Source organism: Vigna angularis, chromosome 9 (assembly GCF_016808095.1).
Source record: "Vigna angularis cultivar LongXiaoDou No.4 chromosome 9, ASM1680809v1, whole genome shotgun sequence".
Lineage (NCBI taxonomy): Eukaryota > Viridiplantae > Streptophyta > Magnoliopsida > Fabales > Fabaceae > Vigna > Vigna angularis.
The window spans coordinates 10,600,998-10,617,775 of NC_068978.1; the positions used below are offsets into that span (position 1 = coordinate 10,600,998).

The window sequence follows — 16,778 nt, forward strand, 5'->3', positions numbered from 1 at the left end:
GTAGTGATCTTTGTCTATAAAGACTAGATAATTTTAGTTTAAGCAATTGAGATAAATACAGTATCACATCAAAATACTATGTTATGTTCAATTCTCTTTTACAAACTATTCAATATTTCATTTATCACTTATAATGAATCTACAAAATGAATCTTAATTATCCTACTTTTCTCTCTTAATGATTCATTTGTTTCAGCTAATGGAAATACATCTATTTACTATTTAGGGAGAAAACACCGGAACAAGACAATATAACTACACAAATTGAAAAAAAAAATTCTTTGCTTAATTTTCTATCAACATTGAAGGAATTTGTGATGAAAGTGTGATAATTTTTTTTAAAATAAAATTATTTTTAATATAAACAATATAAATAAAAATAATAATAACTGTCTAATTTTATCAATTAAAACATTTTTTTATCTATTAAATTCCTTACATCATTTATTAATTTTCATAAACTTTATTTCATTTTATCTCACCAAAACCAAACAACTTTTCTTACAATGAAAAACATAAATTGTCTAAATTGTTTTTATATGTGAAGACAATACTCTTTTAACTATTTTAGTTAGCCAATTGAAATAATTGTTATATTAATCTGTTAGTGAATAAATTGTCTAACATAATCGTAAGGTGTGGTTAATTAATCCACACAAGTAACAAATTGAAAAAAAGTTATTATAAGAATTTTTTTAAATAATAATTTTTCATAACAAATATTTATAATTTTGCTAAAAATCGACTTTTCATTTGCCTCCTTGCAATTCTCATGGTACTATATAAAATCTTTTTATTCTGCTGTCTTTATGTATCTTTTATCATTTGAAATCCTCACTGGTGTATCTTTTATGATTTGAAAATGATCACATTTTCTTAACCTTAACCACTCTCTATGAATTGTACTAATATTTTAAAAATTTAGGAACAATGCAGACATGATGTAAGGAAAAATAATGTATAACAGACCTATCGTTTAATAAGAAGTTAATTATAAACAAAATAATATTTTTATAACATGATATAATATTATTGTACCGTATGACTATTTGGTTAACTTGAACTGAATGGTTCATACAATTAAAAATACAACAAAAATAATCATGATGACCACTTTTGAGATCTAGCGGTTGTAACCTACAGACCAAATGATCATTTTTAAGGATGATTATATTTGATGGTGATTAACTTACAATAAACATTATTAGTAGTAATTGGGTCATGATTAGATCCTCAGTAATCTAAAATCCATTCAAAAATATATAAATATAGATTTGAGATAAAAAAGTGGATGATTGTATTTATTACGTATTATTTACTCAAATTGTCATATTTTTACTGACTTTGGTACTGAAGTATCTTCTATAGATAATTTTTGAATTTGGCCAAACGAAATTAAAGAACAAATAATGACAAAGACTAACATCAAGATATCCATATCCTATTAAAAGTGTAACCTCGATTCTATGACTGAAACAATTACATTTATTGAATAATTAAGGAAAAAAATATAAACATGTATACCGAATTTTAATTTAATATAGTGTATTGAAATTAAAATTTATAAGCTTCAAATTTAGAAATATATACTGAAATTTTTTGTGATTAACAAATGTAATAAGATGGTTACTTAAATGTAATGTAAGTATTAGCATTTAAGAAAAAGTTAAAAAGAAAAAACAGACTGTTTGAGAGCTGTTTGATGTGAAAGAAAGGAAACAAATTAACTTTTTCCCTTTAATTTCATATTGAACGAAATATTTTAAAAAATTATTTATCATTAATATTTTGAGAATTTCTCAGTTTGTTATCCCTTTGAATTGGATAATTTTATATCTTTAACTATTAATATTTCGGTATTTTTATTTCACAAATAATAAAAAATAATATAAAACATTAATCATAAATCTAAATATAACGTATATATTAAAAGTTATTTATTGATCATAAATTTAGTTATATAAAACAAACATTTTTTAAACATACTAAAATACCATTCGAAGAATTTGAATTTTCCCATAAATTTTTTATATTGTCCTTCTGTTAAGAATTTAGAAAACACTAATTTAAAATTTTAAAATATTTTAAGTTTTTTTAATATAGGTTAAATATATTTTTAGTCCTTAAACTATTAGTGAATTTGTTTTTAGTCCCTCTTTCAAATTAAGCTACATTTTGATCATTCTCGAGGAAATCATAATTTTTCGTCCTCTAAAACCAAACGCGTTAAAAAGAAGCCCTTCTCCCCAGAACCCTAATTTCCCTCAGCCGTAAGCCGCCGTCAATGTCGCACTACCAACACAATGCCAACCTAGAGGGACTACATACAGAGGAGCGCTTCAGTGGCATTAGAGAGCATGTGGACGAATCCCGTGGCTAGAATCACCTCGACGACAAAGGCCTTGGTGCCCACGAGGGCGGTTGCCACGAAGGAGAAACGCGCTGGAATTTCTTCCCTATAGTAGCACGTTGGAGGTTCTGATTTAGGGTTTGCTTGCAGGTTTTATAGCGTCGCAGATGGAGGTGGTGAGGCGTTGTGGGGGTTGCGTGAGCTCAAGGCATGCGTTAGAGTTTCTGTTCTGGGTTTGATTTGGGGTTTTTTAGGCTGCTGCGTTTTCTGGGTTTTGTCTTGCAGGTCAGGAGGAGAAAGTCGCGAGGAGCTTCACCGTTTGGATGTTCGACAGCGTTGCTTGCGGCGTTGCGATTCTGATGGTTATGGCTATGGAGGCTCGCGACGACAACGAATGGTTGCTCATGGTAGTGATCCGATGCGAGCTTGGAGGATGACGAAGTTTTGATGGCAGCCTCGCGATGATGAAGGGAGAGTGGTGACAGAGATATTGAACTCCTAATGTTACTACTCGCGTTGGGTGGTGGCGTGATGAGGTTGCTTGCGTCTGGGTGTTGATGGTGGAGGTGCGTGATGGAGGATGACGGCAATTAGGGTTTCTGCGGCGACGGCTTCACGGCGACATGGTGGCTAGCCGACGCGTCATTGTGTTGGCAGTGCGGCATTGATGGCGGCTTGCGGCTAAGGGAAATTAGGGTTATGTGGAGAAGGGTTAAAGGAGATGCTGACATGGCAGGAGTGGCAGAAAAAAAAAATTGACGTGACACTCCACCGTTAGCCAGCTCAGCTTCCTTTTAACGCCGTTGGCTCAGCTTCCTTTTAACGTCGTTGGTTTTGGAGGACAAAAAATTATGGTTTCCTTCTTACACGAGAAGAATCAAAATGTAACTTACTTTGAAAAAGGGACTAAAAACAAATTCACTTGATAGTTTAAGGACTAAAAACCTATTTAATCCTTTAATATATCAATATCAATATATTTTAAAAACTTAATAAAGGTCAGCAACTTATAAGAGAATCTAAACTTAGTTTTCAATCATTAATAAAAAAAGAGAGTATATACATAAGAAAAATACTATCCTATATAATAATCCCATGCTATATATATATATATATATATATATATATATATATATATATATATATATATATATATATATATATATATATATATATATATATATATATATATATATATATATATACGTAAACTTAAATATAATTTTGCTCTCTGATTTCGTCTATTTTATTCAATCTGATTTCTTTTATTGATTTTTGTTAATTTTCATTAAGATATCATTTTTTTGGTAATAAAATTTAAATAATTAATGAAAGGTTAACATTGTACACCACATGTTAGCTTGTGTTTTCTTTTTAAGCATATTTTATTTTATTTTACTCTTTCAAATTGTTTTTAATTAAAAAAAATCCACTTCCCAAAGTCAACATTGTGTTAAGTTAGTGTTAGTGTGATGTGTAAAGTGAATATCAACGTTACTTATCAATATTTTATATTAATTGAGTTTTAATTTTTCTTAATATTATTTAATATAGTTACAATTTTCATTAATTTAATTTAATTTTTTCCAATTTTTTTCATTTGAGACTAAATTTATTTTTTATATAAATATTATACTAATTTTTTTTATTAAAACTTATATTTTTATTAAAAAAATTAATTATTAACCCTAATTATATTATTGAAAAGAAATATTATATTTATGTTTAACTTTTGTTTCATGTAAAAGACAGGATTATAATAAGTTTAAAATTAAAAGGAAATTTTTAAATCAACTATAAACCTATATTTTTTGTATGAAGAAAAATCAAACATAAATATAATAATTTCCTTCTAATAATATAATTATAATTGGTTTAAAAATAATGAAATGAATATTAAATAAAATTGTGATTTTTAATAAAAAAGTTTAATATAAAATTTATATAAAAATTAAATTTGGTCTCAATTGGAAAAAATTATAACTGAATTGAGCAAACTATGAAATGATTATAATAAATTGAATAAAATTAACAAAAATTAAGTCTGACTATAAGACATTAACTAATACATGACATTAATATTGACTTGATACAACAATAATATTGATTTAACATGAAACAATGATAATAACTTGACACATAATATTTATTAACTTAACACATAAATAATTTTTTTCTAAAATAAAAAAAATAATACACAAACTAACCCTTAATATATATTTTTCACCTTCCATTAACTATTTAAGTGTGGTTATAAAAATATTAAATTGATAAAAGTTAAAAATTTAACATAAAAAAATCAAATTAAACTGGACAAAAATAGAAGTAAAATTATATTTAATTTGACAAAAATGAGTTCCATTTACTTAAATGAAAAGATAAAGTAAAAATGCCAAATAAGTCTAACCCCTCTCAAAATAATTTTTTTCATAAAAGAATTTAAATTTTGTTTTAAAACGTAAACAACAATTCCCACCTTGTCAAAACCCGAATAGGCTAATAATAGAAGTCTTGTATTTTTTTCTTCTTTATCTCTTTTGCCGACAACGACGTCGTTCTGACCATCGGCGCCGTTATCCGATGGCGAACCTCCAACAACGAAGATTATAAAATACTAGGATAAATATCATTCACAATGGCCCCGCATGGAAAACACAACAGAAAGCGATAGAAATTTACCGTCACCGTTCTCTCTCACTAACTTTCTATCTCACACGCCATTAACGCATTCATTTTCTATTTTTCTCTCTCACTCTCACACACACACATTAGTGTTAGTGTCGGTTCCCAACTTCGATTCACGCGCACAGTACCGACGCAACTTCTCTCTCTCTCTCGTGATGGATTTCGACTAGCATTGCGCTGTGAACCCTCGCTAGCTCACTCTCCAACCAGATCGAAGTTCGATTTCTCTTTCTCGCGCCTCGTTTGCTCTCTCTCTTTCAATGTTGCTTTTCAAACTGTTTCTCACTTCGCTCTTTGCTTTGCAGGTTTGTTTTCGCTCTCCGATTTGCAATGACGCCGAGGAGAGGGTTTTCCTTCGCCAAAAGCAGAGGCAAGGGCTCCTGCTTCCCCGTTCTCGGTTTCATTCTGCTCTGCGTTCTTGCGCCTGTGGTTTTCTTCCTCGCTCGGGGACTCTACGCTGCTGGTTAGTTCGGTTGCTGTTTTTCTTTTCTTTGTTGATTGTTGTTTTGTGCGTTTGAAGATCTGTGTAGTGAGTAATATTGACTAGTTTAATGTTTTTGAACGGTTTTTGGTTTAATTGTGGTTTTAGTTGGGAAGTTAAGTGTCTGTGGTAGTAGTATTTTGAGTGATTAGTTGGAAGGGCGTGTGTGAGAGGGAGAGGACTTTGTGAGGGTGAGTGTAATGCTTGGACAAGCGTCTGTTGAGCCGAAAACGATTTTAAATTTGTGAAGAGTGTAGAAACTACAACCGATGGGCTTAAATGCTTGGAGATGCTGTGAATGAAATTTGTTGGACACGCGTTTGGATAGGATTTCTGGAAGTGTAGTATGTGATTAGAGTGTTAAGTTGGAAGGGCAAGGTCAAAGGGAGAGGGATTTGTCAGAGCGTGAGCGTGGTTTGGATGGTTATCTGTAACGCAGAAAATTACATTAAATTTGTTAAAGTGTAGATACTACAACTGTTAACATTTTGTTTAGATTCAGAAAATCACGCCAAACATGCAATTAAATGCTTAAGCAGGCATGCTGTGACTGGAATTGGTTGGATACACATTTGAATGGGATTTCTGCAAGTGTAACATGTGGTATGACACGTCTGTAATGCAGAAAACCAGGCTAGATTTGTTAGAATGTGGAAGCTGCAACTGGGGTTGTTTGTTTTAGATGGATTCTAGGATGGGGGGAAGCAGACTCGAGTCTCCCACTAGCAGAAAAGGTTACCACCGACAGATGTGTGGCTTTTTTGATGGAGGGCTGAGATTTTTTTTTTTTTTCATTTTTTTTTGTCTATCCCTGTTTATCCCTTGAAGTTTCTCTTACTTCATATAAGCAACTGAGGTTGTGCATCCACAATGATGTATCTTAAAATCGGTTTGGAAGATAAGGTTTGCATCTACTTATATATTATTATTTGATCATATCTCTTGTGGATGTGAGATTTTCAACACACCCTTTCATGCCAAGGATTAAACATTTCGAGTGTGTGACCAGAGGTGAACTTAATAGTGAGTGATGCAATAGGCTTGACAAACTTGACTAGAATAGGCTTTAAATGAGTGTGACACCATATTATGAAAGTGAAGTTTAAGCCTAATTCAACATCACAAAATCAACTTAGTAAAGTGAGGTTTGAGTCTACCTCTATAGTATTATTTGACCATATAGTTGATGTGAGATTTGCAACATAATTCCAACAACAACAATCACCATGGCAAATATCCATTGCAATCGTCACCAGTAACCTAAACAGAAACCACCACCGATGAGGAGTAGATGGAAAAGGTGGTTGAAACGTTGGGAATAAGAGAAAAAAAAATAGAAAAGGAAAAAGTGGAAAGGCAGAAAAAATTGTGACCATTTATTAAAAATAAATACTTTATCTAAGGGTCAGGATTTTATTAACCATGGGAGGAGATATGGATGGGTTTCATTCCCTTGCCTTTGCCTTGTTTTTAATTCATTGTTGTGGTGTGGACATTTAGAAGAAGGAAGGGTTTATGTTTTTGTTGCTTTTGAATTCCTAACTTTTTGCCTCATGGTGGTGAAAAGGCAGCCAATTTTTCTTGGACTAGTGAACTATTATATTTGTGCCTATGGTGTCAACAACTTAAGTGCTTTTAGTGTGGTTGAAAGATTCCTTGAAGTTTCTGTCTTGTTCTTGTCCTTCCCCTTTATTCCAAAATTCCTTTATTTTGAGATTGGGCATCTTCAGATTAGGGACTGTAGTGACAGTTGACATGATGGTCATTGAATTTTTTAGTTGTGATCGATGATAGTGTGAATATAAAGGCATGCCCTCTCACTAAATAGAGATGCTTAAAATTTGATCAGTAAAATGTTATGTTGAGATTACTTAATAAGATTGCACATTTATGTGATCCTCATATGGGAATCCATGCAAAGAGGGGCATAATGTTCAGGTTTCAATTTGGTAGTTGTGCATGCTTAGTGTTGGCTCTTGTAATGGTACTTTTATTTGGCTTTATGTGATATTTAGTATCACTAGTGAAATGGAAAAAAGTTCATAAATAAGTACTTTCTAGCTGATGTTCTTACTATACATTGCACATTTTTTATAGTGTGTTTGGATACGGCATTTTAAGAAGGTAATTCATTTTTTTTAGAGAATTTAAAATGCTTTATGAAAAAATATGTTGTTTGAGTGAGGAATTTTGGAAGAATTTGAAATTCTAGAATTTCATTAGAGTAATTGAATTACTTAAAATTGAAGAATTTTATATTCCACCTAAAATTTAAGAATTTCAAAATCTTCATATTCTTAAATTTGTATTTTGGTGTTTGTAGTTTGGTTGACCTGGGTGTGGATTGATTCGGCTCAACCCAGGTCTGGTTAGATTTGGCTTGACCTAGCGTGAGATCGACCCGACTTAGTTTGACGTGGTCCCAATCCGATCTCTCGACCCAACTTGACTTGGCTAAAACTTGACCTAATTTGTCTCTAGCAACTTGTTGTAGACTTGGCCCGTTTGAACTGTCTGAACTTGATTCGACATGGGCCTAGCCCAACTCAACTGAACATGATCCTGCTAGACTGGGCATGACTTAAACAAGGGTTGACTTGGTTCAATTTGGGCATAGGTTGACTAGGCTTGACCTGGTCTAGACTGACTCAACTCAACTTAGGCTTGACTTGACTTGGTCTTGATCAAGTTAGGCCAAACCTGGTCTTGATCAAGCTAGGCCAAACCTGGTCTTGATCAAACTAGGACCCCCTTGGGCCTAGCCCAACTCAACTGAATGTGGTCAACCCTAACTCGTGAACGTGGACTCGCTCTAACTCGATTGAAGGTGGGATGCCCCAACTTGGACCCAAATTGACTTGGTTCACTTAGGTTCGATCTGTACCTAAATTGACTCGACTTGACTTAGGCCCTGGCTAACTCTACTCAACTTGGGCTCGACTGGTATTTATCAAGCTAGTCCTAACTTGGTCTTGATTGAACTAGGACCTACCTGGTCTAGCCTAACTCAGTGAATATGGATTAACCCCGACTGGGATGAATTTGGACCCACCCTGACTTGACTAAATGTGGGATGCTTGTACTCGACTTGGGCTTAGCTTGTACCCATACTGACTTAGCTCAATTTGGGCTTGACTTGGGCCCAGACTAAACTTAGCATGCTTGGGGGACTTGGCTTAACTTTGACTCGTGTTGCCTCAGTCTGAACTTGCATGAGCTCGATCTGGTGCTATATTACTTGGGTTTGGCCTAATGTAGTATTTCATAACTTGAAAAGAGTATTGTTTAATATAAATTGAGAAAAAGTTTAGCAAATATAAAATGAGAAAATTTGAAGAACTTCGACCAAAAAATAACATCAGTCAAGATTGATTATAAAAGATTATTGGTATTGATATTTTTTTAATTCTTAACAATTATTTGATATTTAAATAGTTTTTTGAATTTGGTAGTAATTGAAGTACATTATCCAAACAAAAAAATTAAAATTCACTGAATTTAAATTGTCTTATCCAAATAGAACATTTGAAATGAAATGCATTCAAATTCAATGTATTTGAATGTCTTTAAAATTGTAAAATTCCTTATCCAAACACAAGGTTAGAGATATCTCTCAGGGGAGGATTTAAGAAGAAAACAATAAGATGAAATGGTGTCTTACACTGCTGGAAAAGGTGTTTCAGCCCAGGAGTAACCATGTACAATAGGGATGACAATTTGTTTTGGTTCCGGCAATAAATATTTGGTTACTGTGGACGGTATAGAAGTGGAGGTTTTTGAGGGAGAACTTATGTCATTATTATTTAAGGTAACCTTATTTCTGATAAGGATGATGATTTCATACTTGCTTTAACAACTAAAAGTGTTGGCCGATTTTGCACAGACTTTCTGTTTGACAAGCTGAACTTATAATCAGCAGTGGATCTTCAAAATATATTTTGGGTGTCAATTATTTTTATAATTATATAAAAATTTTGGGATGTCAAATATATGAAATATACTAAATTTAAAAATACTAGTAAAAACAAAGGTGGTATGCTCATGTGTGTTCATTTTTTTTATAACAAAAAAATAATGAAATTATAATTATAAAAATATTATAAATAATTTTTACAATTTAATTATAGATAGTTTTTATTTATTTTGTAAATTATTTTTATTTATTTAGTAGATTATTTTTATTTACTTAATTTTAAAAGGTAGTTAATTTTTTTTTAAAAAAATTAAATTTAAAAAATCAGTTAAAATTTAATAAAACAGTAACTTGAAGGGTAAAAGTGAGAAAAAGAAGGTGAACACCAAAAAGGGAATCTCCTTTATATATAGGCATAAATATTCTTATTTATATACTAATTTGTACATGTTTAAAGAAAATTTTGGAGACCGAAGGCTCCAGTCAAACATAGCTTAGATCTACCACTGCCTATTATATGCGATCTATAACAAGGGTATGTAATGAGTTTAAAGCTCCTTAAGCTTTAACATAAGGGGGACTGTTAGAATACAAAGAAAATTTCTTTAGTTTATTACAGAATATCTTAAATTATTTTTTCGTTTAGTTTGTAATCTTAGATTATCCTTAGGATTAATTTCCCATCCTATAATATCTTCTAGAATAACTTCGTCACAGGCTGAGTGCTCTGGCATATATGCTATAGCTTGAAGGGGAGTATGAATTTGATTAGATGTGTAGTTTATCTTTTATATAAGGTAACCGAAGATTAATTTATCTTTTAGATAGTCCTTAGATAATATTTTATTTTTGTGTATGTCTCTGTATAAACTCAACCCAACAAACTGAATAATACAGATTCATATAAGATTTATAAAGGTTTATCTTCCGTCCTTGTTGGTAAATAAAGTCCCAGATTGAGTGGGATGAAGAGAAGAAAGTATATATCAGTTTGGTTCTTGTATTTAAGAATTTCTTTTTTATCATTTTGGATCAATTTCCATACTTGCATACAGCTCATTGAGTCTACACTTTTCCTCACATTGCACTTGTGCGAAATTCAAACGGTGTGAGTTCAATGCCCAACTGCCTGTGTCAATAAAAACCAAATTGGGCCTTCCCAAGTAGAAGAATCACTAGTCCAGAGGAGAGGCCTCTGAGGCTCTGTTGAGGACAAGCTAAAGAAATGAAATAAATCACACATGGGTTGACAAAAACAATCCAACTGAATAACTCACTTATGTATTACTCACTAGGTCTGCACTCCTCACAGTGGGAAAAACTCAACACCCTGAAAAACTTTGTAACTTTAACAATTCATATAAAGATATCTTGTAATGTTAATCTTTATTAATTTGTCTTCTCTTAGACCTTAGAAAAAGTTGTCATGTATCTGCTAACATATTATACACTCTATCTTCATTGATTGTTTGTGGACTACAGAAGTAACTTTTAGTAGTATGCTTCATTTTGCTTGATTGAATTTAATATGTTGAAAGTGATTTATGTTCTTATTAATATCTCTATTTATTTCTCTAAATGGAAATAATCATCAGTTCAAGTTAGTCTGATACTTTCAGTGGATTGTGCAGATCTAGATTATATTTCGGATGTTCCACGTAAACAGGTAGCCTGTTTTATGTGAAATTGTTATGTTATAAAACAAATACTTGATAAAGCTTCTAGGTTTTTCTCTTCTGCCTTTAAGTAAATGTTTGACTGCTATAGGTTAGCAATTGGAGAGAATGGCAGGCATTGCAGGATCTTAAGTCACTTCTTTCAGAAGAGGCAAGCAAATACTTATAAAGTTTGGGCTATTCTTCCATGTTCGTCACTTTTATTTCATGTAAGAATATTTATTGGTTTTCTAATAAATATTATCTTTTAGGTCCTTAATGTTATTGTATCCAGCACGAATGATTTGGGACCTTTCAGTCTTGACAATCTCAGAAAGAATTTGTCTGCTTCATGGAGAGTTGTTGGATTAGAAACTTCAAACAGTACACATGAGGTTTGGAAGAACAATGTGCTTCTTCCTGGAGCTCTCAATCCTAATTTTTGTTTTTAAAAACAGAAGGCGTTTTTGCTGTGTAGATGCTAAACGTGTATTTCTTTTTTGTTACAGCTAAACCAACCAACACATGTTAGACAAGAAAAGCCAAAGATGAAGGATGGACGGTCTTCAGGTGGTATCATAATCTATATTAATTAGTATGCTCGATTCTGCTTCTTACTTTACTTTCTAATTTTCTTTTTGCTTAATGCAGATGGTATTCCTTTGTGGACTGATAGTCCTGCACATGAAACCCGAAGGGTGAGCATCATTCTTTGATATTTGTCTTCAATCTCACTAGTTTTTTGTTGGGGTAAACCATAGTTTTGTGTCAATTTGCACAGTGGATATGTACTCTGCCTTATTTTCCCTTTTTTTTTGGAAAGGGAAATGTGATTTTTCTACCTTCAATTGCTTGAAATTTGTGCAGCAAAAGATGTCATTTTATTCAGATCTTATTGAACCATTGAATTTTATAATTTAGTACTCACTTAAATTAGAAATAATATTTTACAATATCTGTATTTATTCTATTCTTTGTAGATTTACTCACTAAACTAATTTACCCAACACTGGTGCTACGCCAACTTTCCCATTGATGAAAAAGTTGGAGTAGCACTTTTTGTAGAAAAGATAGTAGAAACTTGCCTTAGATTGTTTGGGAGTGTATGGAAATAACATATTCAGACCACAATTAAATAAACTTGTTTCATGTTTTTTATAATTTTTTTTCCAGCATTTAATAGAGAAGAGGCGGGAAAAGCGTGCTGCTGAGTTGGTAAAAAAGGATAATGTAGTAATTGTAAAACTTGAAAACGCAGCTATTGAACGCTCAAAATATGTTGAGTCAGCTGTTCTGGGGAAATACAGCCTTTGGAGGAAAGAAATTGAGAATGAAAATGGTGATTCTACCGTTCGGTTGATGCGAGACCAGATCATTATGGCTAGGGTATATTTAAGCATTGCAAGGATGAAGAACAAGGTCGAACTTTATCAAGAACTAATTTTCCGGCTCAAAGAGAGTCAACGTGCCTTGGGTGACATAGTTTCTGATGCGGATCTACATCACAGGTTTGAAGCCTTGTGTAATTTTATAGAAGGAATGCATTTATTAGCACTTTAATTCTTTTGAATTTGCTGACTTAACTAGTTGAGCGTCTAATTATCTCTAGTGCACATGGGAAAATAAAGGCTATGGGTCAAATTTTGTCAAAAGCAAGGGAGCTATTGTATGACTGCAAATTGGTCACTGGAAAACTAAGAGCAATGCTACAGACATCTGATGATCGAGTTAGGAGTTTGAAGAAACAGAGCACATTTCTCAGTCAGTTGGCTGCTAAGACCATACCAAACGGAATCCATTGCTTATCCATGCGCCTTACCATAGATTACTACCTCCTTCCTCCTGGAAAGAGAATGTTCCCTCGAAGTGAGAATTTGGAGAATCCCAGTCTTTATCACTATGCACTGTTTTCAGACAATGTCTTGGCTGCCTCTGTTGTTGTCAACTCAACTATTACGAATGCAAAGGTGACTTGGACTGTCTTTTTAACAATACTATGTGCAAGTGCATTGTTTCCTTTATTATATATTCCAAATAATTGTGCCTTGACATTAACATATATTGCACGTGAAATGTATCTATAACATATATCCGGCCCTCATTGTCTTTATGTTTAATATCTTGGACATTGCAGGATCCTTCAAAGCATGTTTTTCACATTGTTACTGATAAACTAAATTTTGGTGCCATGAACATGTGGTTTCTATTGAACCCTCCTGGAAAAGCTACAGTCCATGTTGAAAATGTTGATGAGTTTAAGTGGTTGAACTCGTCCTACTGCCCAGTCTTGCGGCAGCTCGAATCTTCTACAATGAAAGAGTATTATTTCAAAGCAGGCCATCCAAACACACTTTCTTTCGGTGCTTCCAATCTTAAGTATAGGAATCCAAAATATCTCTCAATGCTCAACCATCTGAGATTCTATCTTCCTCAGGTTTATCCAAAGTTGGATAAAATTTTATTTCTTGATGATGACATTGTTGTTCAGAAGGATTTGACTGGATTATGGGATGTGGATCTTAATGGGAAAGTAAATGGTGCTGTTGAAACGTGTGGTCAGAGCTTTCATAGATTTGACAAATACCTTAACTTCTCTAATCCGCATATTGCAAGAAATTTTGATCCAAATGCCTGTGGTTGGGCATACGGGATGAACATATTTGATCTAAAGGAGTGGAAAAAGAAGGACATCACCGGTATATATCACAAGTGGCAGAATATGGTAAGCAGTTGAACGAAACATTGGTTTTACATAAATTGTCTATTCTCACACAAATAGAATATCGATACAAATTTTTCACCGACTTTCGTTTTTTCTATCTGGTTCTAGAATGAAGACAGGGTGCTGTGGAAGCTGGGGACATTACCTCCAGGGCTAATAACGTTCTATGGGTTGACACATCCGCTAGATAAATCATGGCATGTACTTGGTTTGGGTTATAATCCAAGTGTGGATCGATCAGAGATTGATAATGCAGCAGTTGTACACTACAATGGTAATATGAAGCCATGGTTAGAAATTGCCATGACAAAGTATCGGTCTTACTGGATCAAATATGTCAAGTACAGTCATCCCTATCTTCGGACCTGTAAGCTAAATGAATAACCCTTCATAATTTGGTCCCAAATACAGAGAACAATTCTCTCTATTTTCTCCAGCCTTCCCTACTTTCTCACTTTTCTGGTTTTGCTATTTCATCTGCTAGAATGATGATACATGTCTTAGAGCATAGGATGGGTAGGTTAAGCTCGTGTTATATATTTGTCCCCGTCATCGATTTTTTCTATCAATTCATTTAAATTGTTCACTAAACTCACCCATTCGAAACAAGGTACAGAAGTAGTGCACCTTGTTTACCATAAAAACTCCTCATTGTACCATACTCTGGTTCTTGGATAGGACTTGAAATCAAACATCACATTTCTGTATTCTTTGGAACTTAATTTCTTCTGTTTTAAGGGTTTATTTCTATGTATAGATGTTTTTAAACTCTCAAATCATGGACTTTTCATTACTATGCCTTGCTATTCCTAATTCTCCTTTTTCATTAATTGAGTAAGCTTCCACTGCTCCACTTTGGCACTTAGGTGAGTTTTAGTAGAGTATAATTTTTTTTGTTGCATGTATTTATTTATTTGTTTAATGGAAACTAAATACGAGTTTAATAAGATTTCTTCAGTAATGTAATATTTTATGCATTTTTTAAGTATGTCATTCTTATAAATATTTTTTTATGAATGTACAATCAATGGGTTCATTTACATTATACATATTTTTTTTTCAAATAATAAATTAGTATTTCTGAATTTATGCTAATTCAGGACTTGAACCCAACGAAAAAGATGCATAAAAGGTAAGCAAAATTAAGACATTACAGTCCATACAAAGTGAATGAACCGAATTTTCATTATGAAAATGGTATGGTGATCCACTTAGCAGAGAACTGGAAGCAGCACCATATTCCCAGTTCCTCGGTGTAGACCTATAAATAGAGAAGGAGGATCTCTTAGACAAAGGCATTCATAATCAAACTCAGTAAGAACAACTTTGAGCACAGGAACACATGGATAAATTGGTCAGCCTGTTATCTCATTTTGTTTCATACTGCAATTGATCCAGTGGTTCCCAGAATGATTTGCTTATCCATGTTTTTATCTTCTTGTACATCTGAACTCATAAGCAGAATTGAAACATGAAAGCAAAACTTCTCATAAATTATAATAGTACAAAACATAACCTAAAACAAAAAACGCATGAACCATATCCCATCCTCCATTGCCAATTCCAAATTCTCATAATTTCATTTTATTATTTAAGGGGTGTTTTTGTTGTTGTTAATAAATCAATAAAATAGGTATATGATGCATAAAAATAATAGCTGATGTTTTTTTTTACCTTTAAATTGGCTTTCGGAAGCTATTTTTGGAGTGTGTCAAAGTTTAGCACTTCCTAAATTTCCCTTTTGAAAATCTATAGGAGTAAATAAAATACAAGTTATCTATTTATAAAAAGAACAAGATTCATGGAATCTGAATCCTCTTTTGCCAATAAAATATTCATGTGATTGACCCCGTTTTAAAAAAATTCCATTTATAATAAGCAATTATGCGATATGGGTGTTTTGAGATTGATGTTTTGTCCAAATCCCATTGTGCTTGAATTGACAACTTTTTATCTCATTCATTTTTGGTGTCTAACTTTATATCTCCTTTTTTTTGATTTGCAACTCAATATCAAATAAGAATCGTCTGTCCCCCGCTATCTCGTAGACTGAACCATTCATATATGTCACAAAAAATGCATTTTTATGCCTCCATCGCAATTACACCTCTTCAATTTTAACTACACTTTTTTGTATATATATACCTTACACTTAACATCCAAAAATTCCAATTAAACAATTCAATATTTGTTCAAAGTTTCAACAACTCCTATATTTTCATTAATACATAACAATTATTATTACCACTATTATTCCTATTATAAACTATAATTTAGTAAAACTCTGTCCACAAAATGACCGGTGAAGTAATTTTTTGAAAATTAAGGAGAAATTTTAAATACATTATGAGAGTTTTTTTTTCGTGGAGAGATTTTCGAAAGATTTGATAACAATAAATTATAAATAAATTTATATAAAGGATCACAACATTATTTTCAATTCAAAATATTAAAATATTAAAAGAATAGAATTATGAAATGGTATTACTTTCCTCTTATTTATTTTTATCCAATATAAAATTTTCAACTCATTAAATTTATGATAATATAGTGTTTGTAATATAGTTCGTTAATTGATATTAGAGTTCTATATCTCTAATTTGTATAATAAAGGTTTTTATCAAATATAATAATCTATGATCTAAACAAAAATTTAATTCTGATTGAAAGATAGAAGGAAGTGCAATATTTAAATTTTTATACTTAATCAATTATTGACATTATTTTTTTGTAAAAAAAAAAGGTTTAGTGATTTTATTTTATTAAAATACTAAATTAGATTCTTTAAAACATCTATATATCAGAATATATAATAAGTTCAATTGTTATGTTTGAAAATTTAATAACAATATTTATACAATATAACATTTGAAATAATCATTCATATAAATTTAAATTAAAAAATTGTAATAATGATGTCCAAACACCTTTAGAAAAGAAATATCAGAATTTTTTTGGCACATATATATAAA

At 31.9% G+C, this 16,778-nt stretch overlaps 1 protein-coding gene across 2 annotated transcripts; it reads left to right on the top strand.

Moving 5' to 3' along the window:
• The first annotated feature begins 4,902 nt into the window (after nt 1–4,902).
• LOC108338313 (polygalacturonate 4-alpha-galacturonosyltransferase) lies at nt 4,903–14,602 on the top strand. 2 transcript variants are annotated; one of them, XM_052868482.1, is made up of 11 exons: nt 4,903–5,251; nt 5,341–5,498; nt 11,061–11,095; nt 11,197–11,256; nt 11,357–11,494; nt 11,594–11,654; nt 11,736–11,782; nt 12,258–12,592; nt 12,694–13,051; nt 13,219–13,806; nt 13,915–14,602. In XM_052868482.1, exons 2-11 carry the CDS (start codon nt 5,366–5,368, stop codon nt 14,188–14,190), a joined length of 2,031 nt encoding a protein of 676 aa, XP_052724442.1. In that variant the 5' UTR covers nt 4,903–5,251; nt 5,341–5,365; the 3' UTR covers nt 14,191–14,602. The 2 variants fall into 2 exon arrangements, with proteins under 2 accessions (XP_052724442.1, XP_017430601.1); XM_017575112.2 differs by having other exon boundaries at nt 4,905–5,251; nt 11,357–11,479.
• The last annotated feature ends 2,176 nt before the right edge of the window (nt 14,603–16,778 follow it).

Coding starts and splice junctions, on each gene's coding strand:
- LOC108338313 (XM_052868482.1), top strand. CDS start 5,366: ATGACGCCGAGGAGAGGGTTTTCCTTCGCCAAAAGCAGAGGCAAGGGC. Junction 11,257..11,356: donor AGTCACTTCTTTCAGAAGAG/GCAAGCAAATAC, acceptor ATTATCTTTTAG/GTCCTTAATGTTATTGTATC. Junction 13,052..13,218: donor CAACTATTACGAATGCAAAG/GTGACTTGGACT, acceptor TGGACATTGCAG/GATCCTTCAAAGCATGTTTT.